We start from the raw sequence: 17,130 nt of genomic DNA, 5'->3' as shown, positions 1-17,130 counted from the left end.
TCACTCACTCTCAGCCTAACCTACCTCCCAGGAGGATAAAATATGGAGGAGGAGACCAATGTACACCACCTCGAGGAAAAGTGGGATATAAATGTAATCAATAGATAAATTAAGCATGGTTTGTTTCTGCATCCCAGGCATTCACCACGCTACGAAGGCGATTTTATCCTGTGAACTGCCCTGAGACCTATGGGTATAGGGCAGTATATAATTTCAATTACAGTGGTACCTCGGGTTACATACGCTTCAGGTTACAGACTCCGCTAACCCAGAAATAGTACCTTGGGTTAAGAACTTTGCTTCAGGATGAGAACAGAAATCATGCTCCGGCGGCGCAGCGGCAGCAGCAGTGGGAGGCCCCATTAGCTAAAGTGGTGCTTCAGGTTAAGACCAGTTTCAGGTTAAGAACGGACCTCCAGAACGAATTAAGTACATAACCAGAGGTACCACTGTAATAACAACAACAACAGCAACAGCAACAGCAACAACAATAATAAGAAGGCAAGAGGAACAAAGGGAGCTTCTACTAAAAAGCTTCCTAAACCTGTGCAACAAGGTATAATAATATTAATAATAATTATTGCTACAGCAGTCAAACACTTTGGGGTGGCCCCACTCTGCTCCATTGCAGAGGAGGAACCCAGATGAGAATCACTTGCAAAACAGAAGGAGACCCTGACAAGTCCCAGTGGAGGGAGGAACTTAAGAGTCAGGCTGAGCAATGTGAACGTGTGGTTGACCTGGGCATTCCCCTAGTTTCTGATGGGGGCGGGGAGAGAAGAGAAGAGAAGAGCTGGTTCACCATAGCGGATTACAAGTCAGGAAGTCGGAGGTTTAAATGACACCTCTGCCCAGTGTGTTCACAGGGCGGCTTTAGACAAGCCACTGTTTACTCACTGGATCATGCACTTGCAGGAATCTACATGAGCCCAGGCATCCACCTGAACGACAAAGATAAGCAAGAACTGCAACAACACGTTGCAGCGTAGGCTCACTTCCGTCAAGGGCTCGGGAAGCTTTGAACAGGAGCCTTGTAGAGCTATTCAGGCAGGGAGGAGAGGATAGTTTTCTTCTTGCATCCCTCCCCTAAAGCCCCCTCCCCTGCTGGGCTACATAGCATTATCAGGGACTCGGATTTAGGGCTGGCCGTTAACCCCCCAAAGATGACTTCTTTGCAGCTGTATTGAACTGATGAGTTGTGGGAGGGGAAGAGCCCTCTTAAAATGAAGTAAGTTTCCGGTCCTCATGGTTCTGAACAAAGGGCTGGTTTAAACAGGAGCAGTGTGACCACTGCTGCATCTAGCTCACTGCTGTCTACACTGACTCAGAGCAGACTTTCAGGGTTTCAGGCAGGGGGTCTTTCCCAGCCCTGCCTGGAGATGCCTGCAGGGAATGAACTTGGGACCTTTTGCACGCAGCGCAGATACTCTGCTGCTGAGCCACAGGCCTCACCAACAAAAAGAAGGAATAATCCCTGCCGGGCGGGGGAAAGTTTGTTTGCTGGATTTCACAGCAACCATTGCCCACCCCTAATTCACCTGCCTTCCAGCCTACTTTCTACAAGCTAGTTTGAGTGTGAGAAGGCAAATCCCCTATCCCTGGATCCCTGTCCAGTTAAACCACAGAGCCTAGGACTTGCCGATCAGAAGGTCGGTGGTTCAAATCCCTGCGACAGGGTGAGCTCCCGTTGCTTGGTCCCTGCTCCTGCCAACCTAGCAGTTTGAAAGCACGTCAAAGTGCAAGTAAATAAATAGGTACCGCTCCAGCGGGAAAGTAAACGGCGTTTCTGCGCTGCTCTGGTTCTCCAGAAGCGGCTTAGTCCTGCTGACCACATAACCCGGAAGCTGTACGCCCGCTCCCTCGGCCAATAAAGCGAGATGAGCGCCATGACCCCAGAGTCGGCCATGACTGGACCTAATGGTCAGGGGTCCCTTTACCTTTACCATATTACATACACCTCAGAAACTCATGCATCCTTGTCAGGCTGCTTTAAATATTTTCCCTCTTCTCTTATTTTCCCTTGGCATCTCAGGCCTGGGGGAAAATGCTCCCTGCCTGAAACCCTGCCAATGTATAGAAAATACCGATCCGGGTGGACCAACTGCGTAAGGCAGCTTCATAGATTGGGGAAGGGCCATAGAACAGGGGCAGAACATCTGCTTTGCATGCAGAAGGTGCCAGGTTCAATCTCCAGACAGGGCAGGGAGTGCTGCTGCTAGTATACCTGAAGGAGCATCTCTACCCCCATCATTCAGCCCGGACACTGAGGTCCAGTTCCGGGGGCCTTCTGGCGGTTCCCTCCCTGCGAGAAGCAAAGCTACAGGGAATCAGGCAGAGGGCCTTCTCGGTAGTGGCACCCGCCCTGTGGAACACCCTCCCATCAGATTTCAAAGAGATAAACAACTACCTGACATTTAGAAGACATCTGAAGGCAACCCTGTTTAGGGAAGCTTTTCATAGAATAGAATCATAGAATCATAGAATGATAGAGTTGGAAGAGACCACAAGGGCCATCGAGTCCAACCCCCTGCCAAGCAGGAAACACCATCAGAGCACTCCTGACATATGGTTGTTAAGCCTCTGCTTAAAGACCTCCAAAGAAGGAGACTCCACCACACTCCTTGGCAGCAAATTCCACTGTCGAACAGCTCTTACTGTCAGAAAGTTCTTCCTAATGTTTAGGTGGAATCTTCTTTCTTGTAGTTTGGATCCATTGCTCCATGTCCGCTTCTCTGGAGCAGCAGAAAACAACCTTTCTCCCTCCTCTATGTGACATCCTTTTATATATTTGAACATGGCTATCATATCACCCCTTAACCTCCTCTTCTCCAGGCTAAACATGCCCAGCTCCCTTAGCCGTTCCTCATAAGGCCTCGTTTCCAGGCCTTTGACCATTTTGGTTGCCCTCCTCTGGACACGTTCCAGTTTGTCAGTGTCCTTCTTGAACTGTGGTGCCCAGAACTGGACACAGTACTCCAGGTGAGCTCTGACCAGAGCAGAATACAGTGGCACTATTACTTCCCTTGATCTAGATGCTATACTTCTTTTAATGTGTGACATTTTAATGTATTTTTAATCTTTGTTGGAAGCCGCCCAGAGTGGCTGAAGAAACCCAGCCAGATGGGTGGGGTACAAATAATATATTATTGTTATTGTTATTATTGTCATAGGAATGTAAGAAGAGCTTGTGGGATCAGGCCAAAGGGGGCCAACCTAGTCCAGCATCCTATTCTCACAGTGGCCAGCCAAATGGCAGATTTGAGAAGGCCACATGCAGGACCTGGGTTCAAGAGCACCCCCTTCTCCCCTCCTGGGGTTTCCAGCAACTGGTAACCAGAAGCAACAGTGACTCTGGCTGTAGAGAATTCTGGGCTAGATAGATCAGTGATCTAGTTTGGTAAAAGGCAGCTTCTTCTTGCATTCGTCTGGGTAGAATTTGCCCATGGGAAACCCTACACACACTCACTAAGCCCTGTTGAACACAGCGGGACTTAGCGTACCAACAAACGCGCATCTGATTGTGCTGCTAAGTTTTCCGAGTGCGAGATCTCGCTTGGTGTCCTTACATGCGCAGCCAAACGGAAAGCTTAAATTCAGAGTTCCCATCGCTCGGGAGATGTACATTTTTGCACTAGAAGAGAGGCCTGTGGGGCTTGCATGACCAGAGGTGTTGGATCACACCGTTGGGCACTATCAAAATCCCGAACGCTTTCAATTGTTATAGCAACCTAATTAGCATGCACAGTGCTTTAAAAAAGTGGGTGGGGGGGGGGAGAGAATGGGGAAAGGCTTGATTTGAGAACCAACACTTCCTCTCTTGCACTTTTCAAAATCACCTCCAGGAACAATGCAGAACCAAGGAAGCACTTACGATGCTCCAAAAGGGCAGCTTTCTCCTTGACCAGCACAGCCCCATTGGATGTTGCTACATGGAATGACGCTGGGCAAGTGCCACAGGCACCCACTGGACAGCGCCTGTGACATCACCGATGACAAGCGGCCAACCCATTCTGTTCCTTAATGAATTTTATTGCAGTGGGGCTCCTAAGTGTTTCATACAATAGTTCTCTCAGTGCTCTCTGCTCTGCTCTTTCACTGCACTGGGCTGCTTACAAACTGCTAGTTGAATTCAATACGTATGGAGGCTGCTGCCTTGCAGCAGGTTCACATCACTGGTTCAGCCTTGGAATTCCTTCTTACGATTCCCTCATAACATATACGGTATGTCTAGTTAGTGCTTGACGTTTTACTGTAATCAAGCAGTACAGGGATGTTCTGAAATGTACACACATACTATAAACACAGAGATATATTAAATACAGAAGCAGCAAACTGATCCTCCTGCACCTGGGGGAAATTAGAAGAAAGAGAAATTGACAAGAAGAGAAAGCTCTCCTTGCAGTATTAACTACCTCATCCTTCTGCAAGGCCAAAACTCTGCGGTGGGGTATCTGCTCTGCATTTAGAAGACCCTGGGCTCAATCCCTGGCATTGATCCTAAATGGATCAATGGTTTGACTCTGCGTATGACAGCTTTCTTTGTTCCCATGTAAATCAGCCCTTCATTCAGAATCGTTTAGACTGGAATCTTGTAGCTCGCTGGCAGAGTATCCACCTTGCATGCAGAATCCCCCCCCCCCCCGCAATCCCTGGCATCTCCAGGTAGGGCTAGCAATGTCCCCTTGCCTGAAACCCTGGACAGCTGCTGCCAGTCAGTGTAGGCAATACTGAGCTAGAGGGATCAGCACAGAATCCAAAGCTCCTAATCCATTGTATGGCAATTTGCTTTGTGACAGGCCCCCCGCCATGAGGCCAGCCCAGATATAGCCCTGCATATCTAATCCACACCCCGGCATTTGGAATGACCAACGGCAACTGCTCCCACCCTGACCCCCTTCTCCACTGCCTCCTACCAGGCTAGCTCTGGAGCAAGCAGGGGAAGACCCGAGGCCTGCTTTCTCTTTAAATCCACAGAGACACTCAAACAGGGACACCTTTGCCCAGCGATCAGCTGACACACCGTCCCAAGGCGCCTCGTGACACTTCGCAGAGCTGGAAGGCAGCCAGCAAGTCATCCCGCTCGATCAAACCACCCTGGGACAAGAAGCCAACCTTGCAAAAAAAGAAAAATAAACCCCCGAATCCTGGGACAGCCTGCCATGCCAATGCAAAGCGCTTTGAGCACATTGGGAATAGTCGGAACGAGGAGAAACACCAGGGCCATCTCTCTTGCAAAAAATAGCTGCCTTTCCCCGATTCCCATCTCGGGCCCTACGATTGTCAGGGTAGGAGGAGGCCCTGGTGATTTTCACACAGGAGACAGGGTCTTCTCTGTGGTGGTTCCCTATCCATGGAAACGGCAACCCTAGTGAGGTGCACCTGCTCTCTCTCTTTATTAGCTTTCAGAAGGGATTTAAAAAAGACTCCTGCTTACGCAGGAATTTTGATACCCGAAAGATATTGCTCCAGATCATTGTTTTCCAAGTGTTTTTAACCATTTTTAAAAATGTTTTTTTGAAAGAAAGAAAAAGTTTTAGTACTGATGCGTTTACTGCCCAGGACCCCTTTGGCAGGGGATGGGGGAATAAAAATTGAGCAAATCATCGTCATGCGTCACTTGATCCTTGTAACTGGAGATGCTGAGGATTGAACCGACCTTCTGCTCTCATTGTAGGGGCTCTCTCTGACACCCGTTTGTGGTCCCTCCCGGCAGCTGTGAGATCTGAAAACGGGGATTTCCTGGTTCACAGACGAGTGGCCTAGACTCTTGCTCTGCGACAGCTCTCGCCAAGTTAATAAATCAATCAATAAATCACACTTGCCTAAGCATTTTGAAACACAGACATAATGAGCTAACCTACCAGAGCGAGAAATATCTGTAAATCATTGAAGGACTTCAGGAGGGAATAATGGCCCTGTCCTGGACAAAAGGGGTGGGTGGGTAAGGGGGGGAAAGGAGGCAGGAGGGGGCGTGGAGTAACTTTGGGCAGCAGTTGTGACCTTCAGAGAGAGTTGCAAAGGGAACACACGTCTACACAACGTCATTCAAGACCCACAACCGGGGTTGTGGGGAGGGAGGCTGGGGGAAAGAAGCCAGGCACTTCTCTGCAGGCAGAATTTTGCAGCTGGGGTGCAGCTTTGCAAGAAACGACTTTGATCACAGAGGACTCAGTTGCTCAGACCCAGCAGAGGCTTGAGACCCTTATGGGAGTCCCACAAACAAGTGAGCCTGGGCAAGCAACAATGCCAGCAATGCCTGACTTAGGCAGGCAGCAATCCAAAAGTGCAGGGGAATGGGGAAAAGGTGACAAGGTTTTCAACCTCCAGCTCCTCTGAATGAGGCTGGAGGTAAGAGATGGGAGGGCTGTACTCCCACCAGCCTCCAGCGTCTAGACAGAAACACACATCATATAGACACAGAGAGGTGACTATGGGTGCCTGGGGCTTTCCCTAGCCAGAACCCGCCTCTTCCTCGACATCTGCGTCAACTCTCAAGTGGGACCCAGCCTTTCTGAGCGACCTCTTCCTGCTCACTGGGTCAAGCATGGAAGCAGCCTTTCCCCATTATTTTATTCCTGCCTTTCCCCCAGAACAGAGGACTCAAGGCGGCTCACAAAAATCCAAAACAAACATGGATAAAACACAGGTAGCTAAAAACAAAAGTTAACAGTCAAAAAGTAATGAAACTATAATGGGGTTAAAAGGTAAAGGGACCCCTGACCATTAGGTCCAGTCGTGGCCGACTCTGGAGTTGTGGCGCTCATCTCGCTTCACTGGCCGAGGGAGCCGGCGTACAGCTTCCGGGTCATGTAACTAGCATGACTAAGCCGCTTTTGGCGAACAAGAGCAGCACACAGAAACATCCTTTACCTTCCCGCCGGAGCGGTATCTATTTATCTACTTGCACTTTGACGTGCTTTCGAATTGCTAGGTTGGCAGGAGCAGGGACCGAGCAACGGGAGCTCACCCCGTCGCGGGGATTCGAACCACTGACCTTCTGATCGGCAAGCCCTAGGCTCAGTGGTTTAACCCACAGCGCCACCCGAGTCCCTCATAAGGGGGTTAAAACGATGTAAATACCAGATAAAAAGGACACAGACACTGTACAGCACTATTGAAAACCTTTTCCTGAAAAGCAGTCCGTTCCACGAAGTTTGTTGGAACAAGAAGTCTTCACCTGCCAGCGGAAGGATAGCAAGGGAGGAGCTTCTCTAGGGAGGGAGTTCCAAAGTCTGGGAAGAGCCACCCAGAAGGCCCTCTCCTGTGTCTCCACCAAGCAGATCTGTGAGGGTGGTGGGACTCCCCTGAAGGCCTCAGAGAACAAGCAGGTTCATATGGGAGAATAGGATCCTTCAGCTAGCCTGGGCCTAAAACCTACAGGGCTTTATAGGTAATAGCCAGCATTTTGAACTGTGCCTGGAATCAGGCTGGTAGCCACAGTGGAGCTGCTGTAACAAGGGCTCCCTGTAACCAGCCCTGGGCAATGGTTCTTTGGGCCAAATGAAGTTTCCGGGCACTTTTCAAAGGCAGCCCCACGTAGATCGTGCCACAGTAATCCAAATGGGATGCGATTAAGGGGTGTGGCCATGTGGCCAGACCAGACATTTCCAGGAAGAGGTTCAGCTGACACACTAGGGTTGGACTACAAAGCCTGGGTGGCCTTCAGACAATCAGCCATGCCGGCTGCTGGAAGTTGTGAGTCCTAAACATGAAGGCCCTGCAGCTGGATCAGACCTGAGTCCAGCACTCCATCCTCACAGGGATCAGCCAGATGTCTTCAGGAAATCTGCAAGCCAGACCTGAGCTTAACGGCAACTCTTGTCCCTTGTGATTCCAAGCAAATTGAGTCCGGAGGCATATACTGACTCCAAGAGTATTGACAGCACACAGCCATCACAGCTAGCAGCCACCTATAGCTTTATTCTCTGGGGAGTGTTAGAAACTGGGGTGGAAAAGCTAGGATGGCTTATGGGACCTGGATTGTGGGTGCCACTGGGGGGGAGGGGCAGCAACACTTTTTGTTTATTATTTGGATAAGCATGAATTAATCCGCAACTCACTTAAGTGACACATTGCTAATATCACATTTTTAGCAGAAATTGTTAATACATGTTTAATTGGGTGCTGACACTAAAAATATTGGTACCATACTTCAGTTTTCAAAGCACTCTACTCTTTGTTGTTTAATTCCTTAAAGTATTGTCTACCCTTAACATATACTTTGAGGCTTCAAAGCACATACAGTGAGGGGGGAAAGTATTTGATCCCCAGGTAGCCCGACATCTGGCTGGTTGATAGGGGATCCAATACTTATTTCTCTCATTATAATGCACATCAATCTCTGACTTTTGTCTTCTGGGTTTCTGGGGGTTTTTCCTGTTGTTATTCTGTCTCTCACAGCTACAATAAACCTACCATTAAAATGATGGACTGGTCATTTCTTCGTCAGGGGGCAAACGGGCAAATTTAGCAGGGGATCAAAAATGTTTTCCCCTCACTGTACGTTTCAGTAATCCTGGAGTGTCAGCCAGGGGCAAAAAATGGCGCCCAGAATTTGAGGTGCTCGCAAATGGAGAATCTTTGGAGGCAAAATGCACCTGGCGCCCTGCTAATTTCATACCCTGCACACAGCCATCACAGCTAGCAGCCACCAATAGCTTTATCACCTGGAGAAACATTCCCTCCGTCCCTTCAGCCTATACTCGCCCAAGTTGCACTGGAATTATTATTTTCTTTTTTGTTGCTGTTGTTCTCCCCAAAAACACCAGCAAGACATCCCTGACCACACACCCAGGCTGCACGTTGACTTCTTCAGCTGTTCCCCCTCTTTCCCCAAGCCTAGACACATCCCCGGACAGAGCACGATAAAACTGGAAGAGCAGCGTTAATGAGACATTGGCATCCATGTGCCAATGCACATGGCATTGAAAAAGAAAGAAAGCAAAATAAGGAAAAGCTCAGGTCAGTGCATTTTTAATAATAATGTTAATATTTATACCGTGCCCATCTGGATGGGTCTCCCCAGCCACTCTGGGAGGCTTACAGAATATATAAAACATAACGAAGCATCAAACATTAAAAACTTCCTGATACAGGGCTTCAGATGTCTTCTAAAAGTTGTGTAGTTCTTCTTCTCATTGACATCTGAAGGGGATGCGCAGTGTGATCTTATATGGGTTTACTCAGGTGTCAGCCCCATGGAGTTCAGGGGAGTTCACTTGCAGAATCAATGCAGATTACAAGATTACAAATTGCACCCCCTGTTATATTAGTCTCGCCCAGAACCAATATAATATAATCCACTCCTTTTCCATGTCAACTCCCCCTAAACTATGCCTACTAAAATCTCCATATGGGCCAATCAGGTGTTCTCCAACTGTCTTGGACTACAACTCCCATCAGCCCCCAGCCAGATGGCTGTGAATGATGGGATTTGCTGGTGTTGTTATTGTTGCTTTCATTATTATTATTAAATATAATTATACCCTGCCTGTTCTCCTGGCGGGACTCAAGGTGGCTTGTAGATAAAAACAAGAACCGCTAAAATCACAGAAAAATCAACCATTAAAAAACAATTAAACATGGATAGAGATGAAGCTATATACATACATGAAACATACAAATAATTACAATAAAAACAGCGCCAGCTGTTTCATTCAAAGCATTCAATTCTCAAAAGCCTGTGGGAACAAGGAATTCTTCACCTGCTGGTGGGAAGACAACAAGGAGGAAGCCACTCTAGCTTCTCTAGGGAGTTCCAAAGTCTGGGAGCAGCCACCAAGAAGACCCTGTCCCAACCAAGCACGCCTGTGAGGGTGGCAGGACTGAGACAAGGCCCTCCCCCAAGGATATCAAAACCCAGGCAGGTTTGCATGAGGTAATATGAAGGCAGCGACTGGGCCAAGCTCACAGCCAGTGAGTTTCATGGCCAAGCGGGGATTTGAACCATGGGTCTCCCAAGTCCTGGTGGGATAATCTAACCATTACCCACTACTACCCCATCATCCCAGAGACTTGGCCATACTAGCCCGAGGCTGGTGGGAGCTGGGAGGCCAGACCTATTTGGACAGCCACAGAAGTAAGACCCCAACACAACTGTCTTCCATGAGGTTTACCAACAGTTTAACTGTGCATTGGGACTGCAACCAATCTATGTTTAATTACTTGGAAGTAAGGCCCACTGAGCCTAGTGAGACTTACTTCTGAGCAAGTGTGAATAGAATTGCTCTGCAAAGCAGGAACTCAAGGTGCACTTTCTCAGGAGTAATGAATAAAAGCCAGCTGAAAATAAGCGGTCTTGCTTTTTGAGCAACAATCGCAGGCTTCATCAACCTGGGGGTCAATCCAAAAGAAACTGGTGGTGTCAACCTCACCAGGCAGGTCTACTCAGGAGGAAAGCTGCCATCCTAAGACTCACTTATTAACCCTATAAGGTTGCCATCCTAAAACACACAGGGTTGCCCTCCAAGGTTACTGCTACTCAAAGCAGACCCACCAAAATTAATGCACATGACTACCTTAATAATTTCAGTATGTCCATTTTGAGTAGAGTTTAGACTACTATACAAACTACATTTACTAGGGGGAAGCCCCGCCCCCTCAAAGCAAAAGGAGCTTATTTCTGAATAAATATGCTTAAGCTTCTGAGCAATTTGGCTGCAATCCTATGCCTACTTACCTGGGAGCAAGCCCCAGTGAGTGAGTAGAGATTTATAGGGCTGCACTGTCCACTCAGTTGGGAAGGAAGAAGGAATCTCCCCCTTGTCTATTTACTCCCATAGGCAGCAATTAAACTGCTATAACATTGGGCAAAGCTAAGCAGGATCTGGTATGTTTTCAAATTGGATGTGGGGTCTCATGTTGAGATTACTGTATTGCACGAGTCCCTTCCAATTCAAAAATTCTATGAGTCTATGATTAAATGTATAAAAACTGCCCTCCAAGGCTTCCAACATAAAAACACACAAATACCAAGGCTTACATCCAAGAAAACATGCTTAAGAGTTCAGTCTTTTCAGCTACACTTCTGTACTGCAGTCCTAACCCCATAAGCCTCTTACCTGGGAGTAAGACCCACACACCCCTTCTGCAATTCAACAGGACTCATTCCTGAGTTGCTGTAGTTAGGACCGCAGTTAGGACCCCGCTGAGCTTAAAGGGCTCTTAATCCTCAATCAACATGCCTTGAACCGTCCCTGCTGCCTCTTAGGCTGGAATCAAACTTCAGTTCCGCTCAAGAGTAGACCCTTTGAAAGCAACGCAGACAGCTAACTCATCCCCATTACTCTTCAAGAGGTTTACTCAGAGTATGTTTAAAAGTTAAGAGCACAACGCAAGTAAATATTGGGACACGATTCACCACGCCGTCTCCCCAATACAGCATTGCCTGTTTACCCCTCCCAGCCCTATGTAAACACTTTTGAAGATAACACGTCTTTCTTTGGAACTCCAGTGAGCTTTTCTGTTCGATTACACTGGCGTCATTAAAATTCAGTTAATGATGATGCTGATTATTATTATTATTATAAGATGTTCTTAAAGGACCGCCCTACAGGGCCGCCACACTTACTAGGGGGAGGCTTCCTTCCTAGAGGGAATCCAGACTCTTCTTTGCAGTTCTGCACGTTTCCAACCCCCACCCCTTACTTAAGCCATACTCAAGAGTAGACCCAGTTTCGAATGGGTCTACTCTGAGTAAGAGCTCAGGCGGGTTCATCCCCCTCCTTTTAAGTCGTCCTTTTTTTGGTAGGGGAGGTATGAAGTTACTCCCCTCCCTTTGGCCCCCCACCTTCCCTTAAGTTACCCTCCCCCACCTCCAGTCACCCCTTCACCCCTCCCCCACCCGACCTGTCAGTTGCCTCCCCTCCCCCACCCGACCCCACCCGTTGCCTTCGCCCTCCCTCTTCTCCCCTCCCAATGGGGGGGGCTAATGGCGGCCCCCTCCCCGCCTCCGCCTTCCTCGACCCCTCCCCGGGCGCCTTACCTCATCCCCATCTTCACCATCCTCCTCCTCCTCCAGCACCTCGGCGGTTTCAGGAGCAACACCGCCGCCATCTTGACTCCCTCCCTCCCTCCCCGCCGTCCCCTCCCCCTCCCTCCGGCCCCGCGGAAGCTCCGCCCACTCCTCCCCCGCCTCCTTCTCCCTCACCGCGAAGAGTCCTGGCAGCTCCGTAGAGCGGCCGTCAAAACAACCGTGCGAAATCGTCATAACAATGGAGAGAATATACACCTCCTCAAGGGATTTAGGGTGCATTGCCACCCTCTTTTTATTTCTCTTGACCCTCCAGAAGTGTATTTTGAAATGGGTGCTTGGGCGACGGGAGCTCACTATCTCTCTTTCAGGACCTGAGCGGCAGCGAAGCAGCAAACGCTCCCTCTCCGGGAGAGCAGGACGGCAGCCTCCGGCCAATAGCGAAAAAGGGCTGAGGGGGGCGTGGCTCTGAGCAGCCGGCCAATGGGAGAGCAGGACGCGATAAGAGAGGGAGCGGGGTTCTGAGGGAGAGGTCGGGGAGTATATAGAGGTAAAGGGTGTAGCGAGAGACGCATCAGATAAGACTTCCGGGAAACGATGGAGAGCCAGGAGGGAAACCACACAAAAATAAAAAATGAAGTCGCTTAGTCGGATGTTACACAGGCGGGGCTTCTGCACCTTTAATAGTTGGCTGGAAAAAGGAATTAAGCAAGCAATTAAAGGTTCAGGAGCCCATTCCTCTCTTGCAGTCGGTCACCCAAGCAGGGGAAGCAATCAGGCAGGATTTGGGGTGCAAAAGTACAGCCACCACCCAGCAGAATGAGGAAGGCACCCTGCAGCACTGCTTGCTTGTCACATTTTGAAGGCAAGCGGAGAAAAACAGATTTTCATCTAAAGAGGGTGCTGAAAATACCATTTAAATTCAGAGTCCCAAATTCCATCTATTCAGCCCTGGGGTGTTTTGTTGAGGGGCATGGGGAATACTTTAAAATATATTTTTTCTACTTGACAGAGGTTGATATGCTGGTTCCTAAAGGCACCAGCATTAGGAGTGCTGACCAGCTTACAGGTGTTTCTTTCCCCATAATTCACTGGGCAACCGCCATGCCCATTTCCTGGATTGTACTTTGATTAGAACAGCCAGCACATAACCAGAAAGGTTGTGTCTTCCCATCCCCCAACAAACACTTTCTTAAGGTCAAATAAATATGCCATATTATCAAGGTTGCTGAGCTTATTTTTCTTTGCTGCTCATTTTTTTCTTAAAGGACAACGTATCTGTACCTTTAAGAGTATAAAAGGTAAGAAATCAATGTGGTAGGGGTATGGAATTATAGTGGTGGTCAAAAGTTCATCTTTGTTTTCTGACCTATTTAGCTGTAGGAAGCACATAATTTATGTCCATAAAAATGTGACAACCTTATAATTATTTGGCTGCTAGCCCATAGAAGTTATAAATATATAATAGAAATTATATAATAGAAGTTTAGGGAAGTTTTTAATGTCTGATGCTGTATTGTTTCTAATGTCCGGCTGGAAGCCGCCCAGTGTGGCTGGGGAAACCCAGCCAGATGGGCGGGGTTTAAATAATAAATTATTATTATTATTATTGTTATTGTTATTATTAAAATATATAGGAAGACCAGCAATGAAATCCATAAAGATTGTAGGATTTTCCTTTGTTGATTTTTTAAAAAACAGTTGGTGATAACTTTATTTTTAACCATCTGTATAAGATTCAGGATAGAGTATTGAATTAATCGGGGCTTGAAGATGTATAATGCATAATACTGAAAGGAAGGGTTCTGCCAGACAACCTCTTTATTGAGCATTCATCTTGATTCATTTGCAGGGGGACTGGGAGATGTTGGCTAGATTCCATTGCATCAAAGCCAAGCATTATTCCACATTTTCCAGTGCTTTTCTCTGTAACTTTCCTTAATGCAAAAAGTCTGATGGATTATAAAATTATGCATGGCATGGAGGGAGTGGATAAAGAAAAGTTCTTCTACTCTGTCAAAGCACTAGAAGTGATGGGCATCCAATGAGCTGCATGTTGGAAGAGTCAGGACATATAAAAAAGGACTTCTTCAAGCAGCGCAGGGTTAAAAGTATAGAACTCGCTCCCACAGAAGGCAGTACGACCACCAATTTCAGTGGCTTTGAAAAAGAACTGGACAAATCCATGGCTATCAACCGGCCACAACGGCTGTGCTCTGCCTATGGCTCTTAATGCCAATTGCTGGAAACCGCAGGAGGGGAGAAGCTTCCCTTCGGGGCAACCGGTTGGCCACTGTGAGAGCAGGATGACTGACTAGTTCGTGCCCTTTGGCCTGATGCAGGAGGCTCATCCTCTTATTAGATCATAAGGTAAGTTTGGGGAAGCAGTTTGTTGAAGGGCGGTCAGGGGAGTTGCATTGATTGTTGCAAACCTCTGCTATCCTTTCCGCGCTGTTTATGCATGGCTCCAAGTCACTCCACCCCACGAGAAGCTTTAGACTGATTCTGGCGTGAATCTCATTTCGCCTTCTCTCTTCGGGAGAGCGCCCTTTTGCACAGAACAGACGGAACCATTCCGTCGCGGAACGAGTTTCTGGCCGGATTCTTTATGCGTGGCGCTCCCCTTTTCTCCCGCTTCTCCCGTCATGGTGGCAACGGGGTGGTTCACCCTGCTGTTTCCTCTGCCTTTGCTATGGCTGCTTTCTTGCTGGTGGCTGAGGCGGCAACGCGGAGCGAGATGGCGGCTGGGGAGCGACCGGAGGCTTTTCGCCGACGGACCGGCGACGCGCGCTCTGTTCGTGACGGCGCACCCTGATGACGAAGCAATGTTCTTCGCCCCCACCATCCTCAGCATGGCTCAAGCCAGGCTATGGCTGCTCTGCGGGTCCACAGGTGAGGAGGAGGAGGCTAGCGTAGCGTTGCCTAGCAACCATGACGTCTGTTTTCGAAGCGCTCCCGTCTCTCCGGAGCTGTGCGTATGGCGTCATCACGCTGCAGCAGCCATTTTATATTGATCGGAAGTGCGCGCACAGGTCGTTCTGACGTCACAGGATTATTATTAATCATAATAATGTCATTGTTACTTAATACAGTATATTTTTATTGTATAAATAAGTACTATATTTATATTTATTGTATAAATAAATAATATATTGCAGTGCGTTTATTATTATTATGTCAATATTATGTATTTATTTTATATAGTGAGGATATATTTGAGAATTCTATTAGTTTATACTTAATTTTTTACTGTTTTATTATATAGTGCCAGCTAGGTGAGAATTACAGGATGTGGTGGAAGGCCCAGGTGATGGGCCCCCTTCCTCCTCAGTTTGCCATATTAGTAAAATGGGTATAATACCACTTTCCCCCAAAATTGAAACTACTGCTATATATTTGCATACAACAACGTTTGACTAGCCAGCCTACATGGAATGGTAAGAGAATCATTTATTTATAAATATATGAGAGGCTAGATTTTTGAAGCATTGCTTATCTTAAGGACAGGGGACCTTTTTCATCCTCAGGGCCACATTCTCTTCTGGGCAGCCTTTCAGGGGCACCATGCTAGCGGAAGGTGGGGCCAGAGGGAAGAGTGGGTATGGCAACAAATGTAAAATTTGCCATTTGTACAGTAGGCTAGTTTCTACACACTCCTGCCTATTCTCCACTCAGACAAGCAAGAGGTATTATTAGGGTTCAAGGACACATTCCAGCCAGGCAAAAGAAGTAAAAGCAAGCAAGGCCACTACATCCACACACACTGTTTGTTAACTGGGTACAGAATAACTGCAAAATATCTCAAGCTCATCCAGTGGTATCTCCAATTTTTCTTTTTAAAACAATTAGCACGTATCAGGGGATGAGAAAGACCCGTTTCTGCTTGAGACTCTAGAGAGCCACTGCCAATCAGAGTAGGCAGCGCTGGGCTAGGTGAAGAAATCCTGTGACCTGGTATAAAGTAGTTTCTTCTCCCTTCCAGTCTAAAAATTGCAATTTAAAAATAACAGGGAGGAACAAGACCAATGTAGCAGGGCCTTTTTAGTGGTGACACCCTCCTCCCTTTGGAATTATTTAGCAGTTAGATTCTTCCCTATATGCTTTTGGGAGGCTGTTGCAGGCGTACTTCTCCTCTAATACATATATATGTATATGTTCGTTTCGGTGCATATTCTGCTGCTTTTACCTTGAGATTTTATAAATTAATGCGGTCAGGCCCCACTTTCGGGCTTCCTGTATACATTTGGTTGACCACTGCGAGAACAGTTGGGCCTCTGGTCTATTCCAACAGCGCTCTCCTTATGTTAAGGTTTTAACAACATCCTCTAATTTGAACACTTTGGTGTGTGAGTCAGAAGAGGCACTTATAAATGTTATAAATAGGTAGGCAATTGGCAGGATTTGAGAAGTTCACTCAGGACCTGCAGTTAACCCTAGCATTATAGATATCTTTTTTAAAAATAGACATTAAAAGTTCCCTTGGAAGCTTTACAGACTCCAAGCACTTAATGCAACCCAGTAACTACCGGTAATTGCTTTCTCAGATTACTTTCTGGTTGCGGGGTCTCCAGTGCAAGTGCCCATGGGTGCCAGCGTGCCCAACAGCACCTTTTATGGTACCTGCAAAAGGTCTCAGTAAATGTCCCCCTCAAAAATCCTCAGTGCTGTTTGCTTTTCCTGCTCAGTTCCTGTTTTCACTGGCTACGCCTCTCCCACATCAAACACGCTCTTTTAAACATGCCCACATTTCAGTTGGTTGCCAGGATTGGACCCCAGCTGAAATATACTCGGGAGTTGAGTGTGGATTTCATGCTCTTTATTCAGCTCATAGTCGTGAGGAATACAAGTTCTCCTGAAATGTCTGCTTTATAGACTGTACATTATTTACACAATGGGCCCCACATGATTGGCTAATTCCGGGATTCTCCTGTAGGCCAATCAGGTTGCGGATTAACTTCCACCAGGAGTTGGATTGGGTGGCTCCTGCGGACCAATCAGACTGCTGCATTCTGGATCCTATTGTTCTAAGACCAATCAGACTGCTGCATTCTGAATCCTATTCAACTCAGTACATAACACCAGCCCTACGTTCTGTTCTGAACAGAGGAGAGATGCAAAGAGCTTCTCTCTCTGAGAGAGTATGGCAGTGACAGATGGAG

At 47.5% G+C, this 17,130-nt stretch overlaps 2 protein-coding genes across 4 annotated transcripts in view; one reads left to right on the top strand and one right to left on the bottom strand.

Moving 5' to 3' along the window:
* Positions 1 to 12,082, bottom strand: part of NCOR1 (nuclear receptor corepressor 1) — a 110,842-nt gene extending 98,760 nt beyond the window's left edge. For all 3 annotated transcript variants that reach the window (XM_081890106.1, XM_081890108.1, XM_081890107.1), the window contains exon 1: positions 11,984 to 12,082. The gene's annotated coding sequence lies outside the window, so the exon portion shown is untranslated. The remainder of the gene's footprint in view (positions 1 to 11,983) is intronic.
* Positions 12,083 to 13,775: 1,693 nt separating this feature from the next.
* The window catches only part of PIGL (phosphatidylinositol glycan anchor biosynthesis class L), a 43,471-nt gene continuing 40,116 nt past the window's right edge, over positions 13,776 to 17,130 (top strand). The window contains exon 1 of the mRNA XM_081890690.1: positions 13,776 to 14,863. Coding sequence (XP_081746816.1) covers positions 14,617 to 14,863 — 247 coding nt within the window. The 5' untranslated portion in view covers positions 13,776 to 14,616. The remainder of the gene's footprint in view (positions 14,864 to 17,130) is intronic.

Source organism: Podarcis melisellensis (genome assembly GCF_964234715.1).
Source record: "Podarcis melisellensis genome assembly, chromosome: 15".
Lineage (NCBI taxonomy): Eukaryota > Metazoa > Chordata > Lepidosauria > Squamata > Lacertidae > Podarcis > Podarcis melisellensis.
This window is presented reverse-complemented; position numbering and strand designations above follow the sequence as displayed.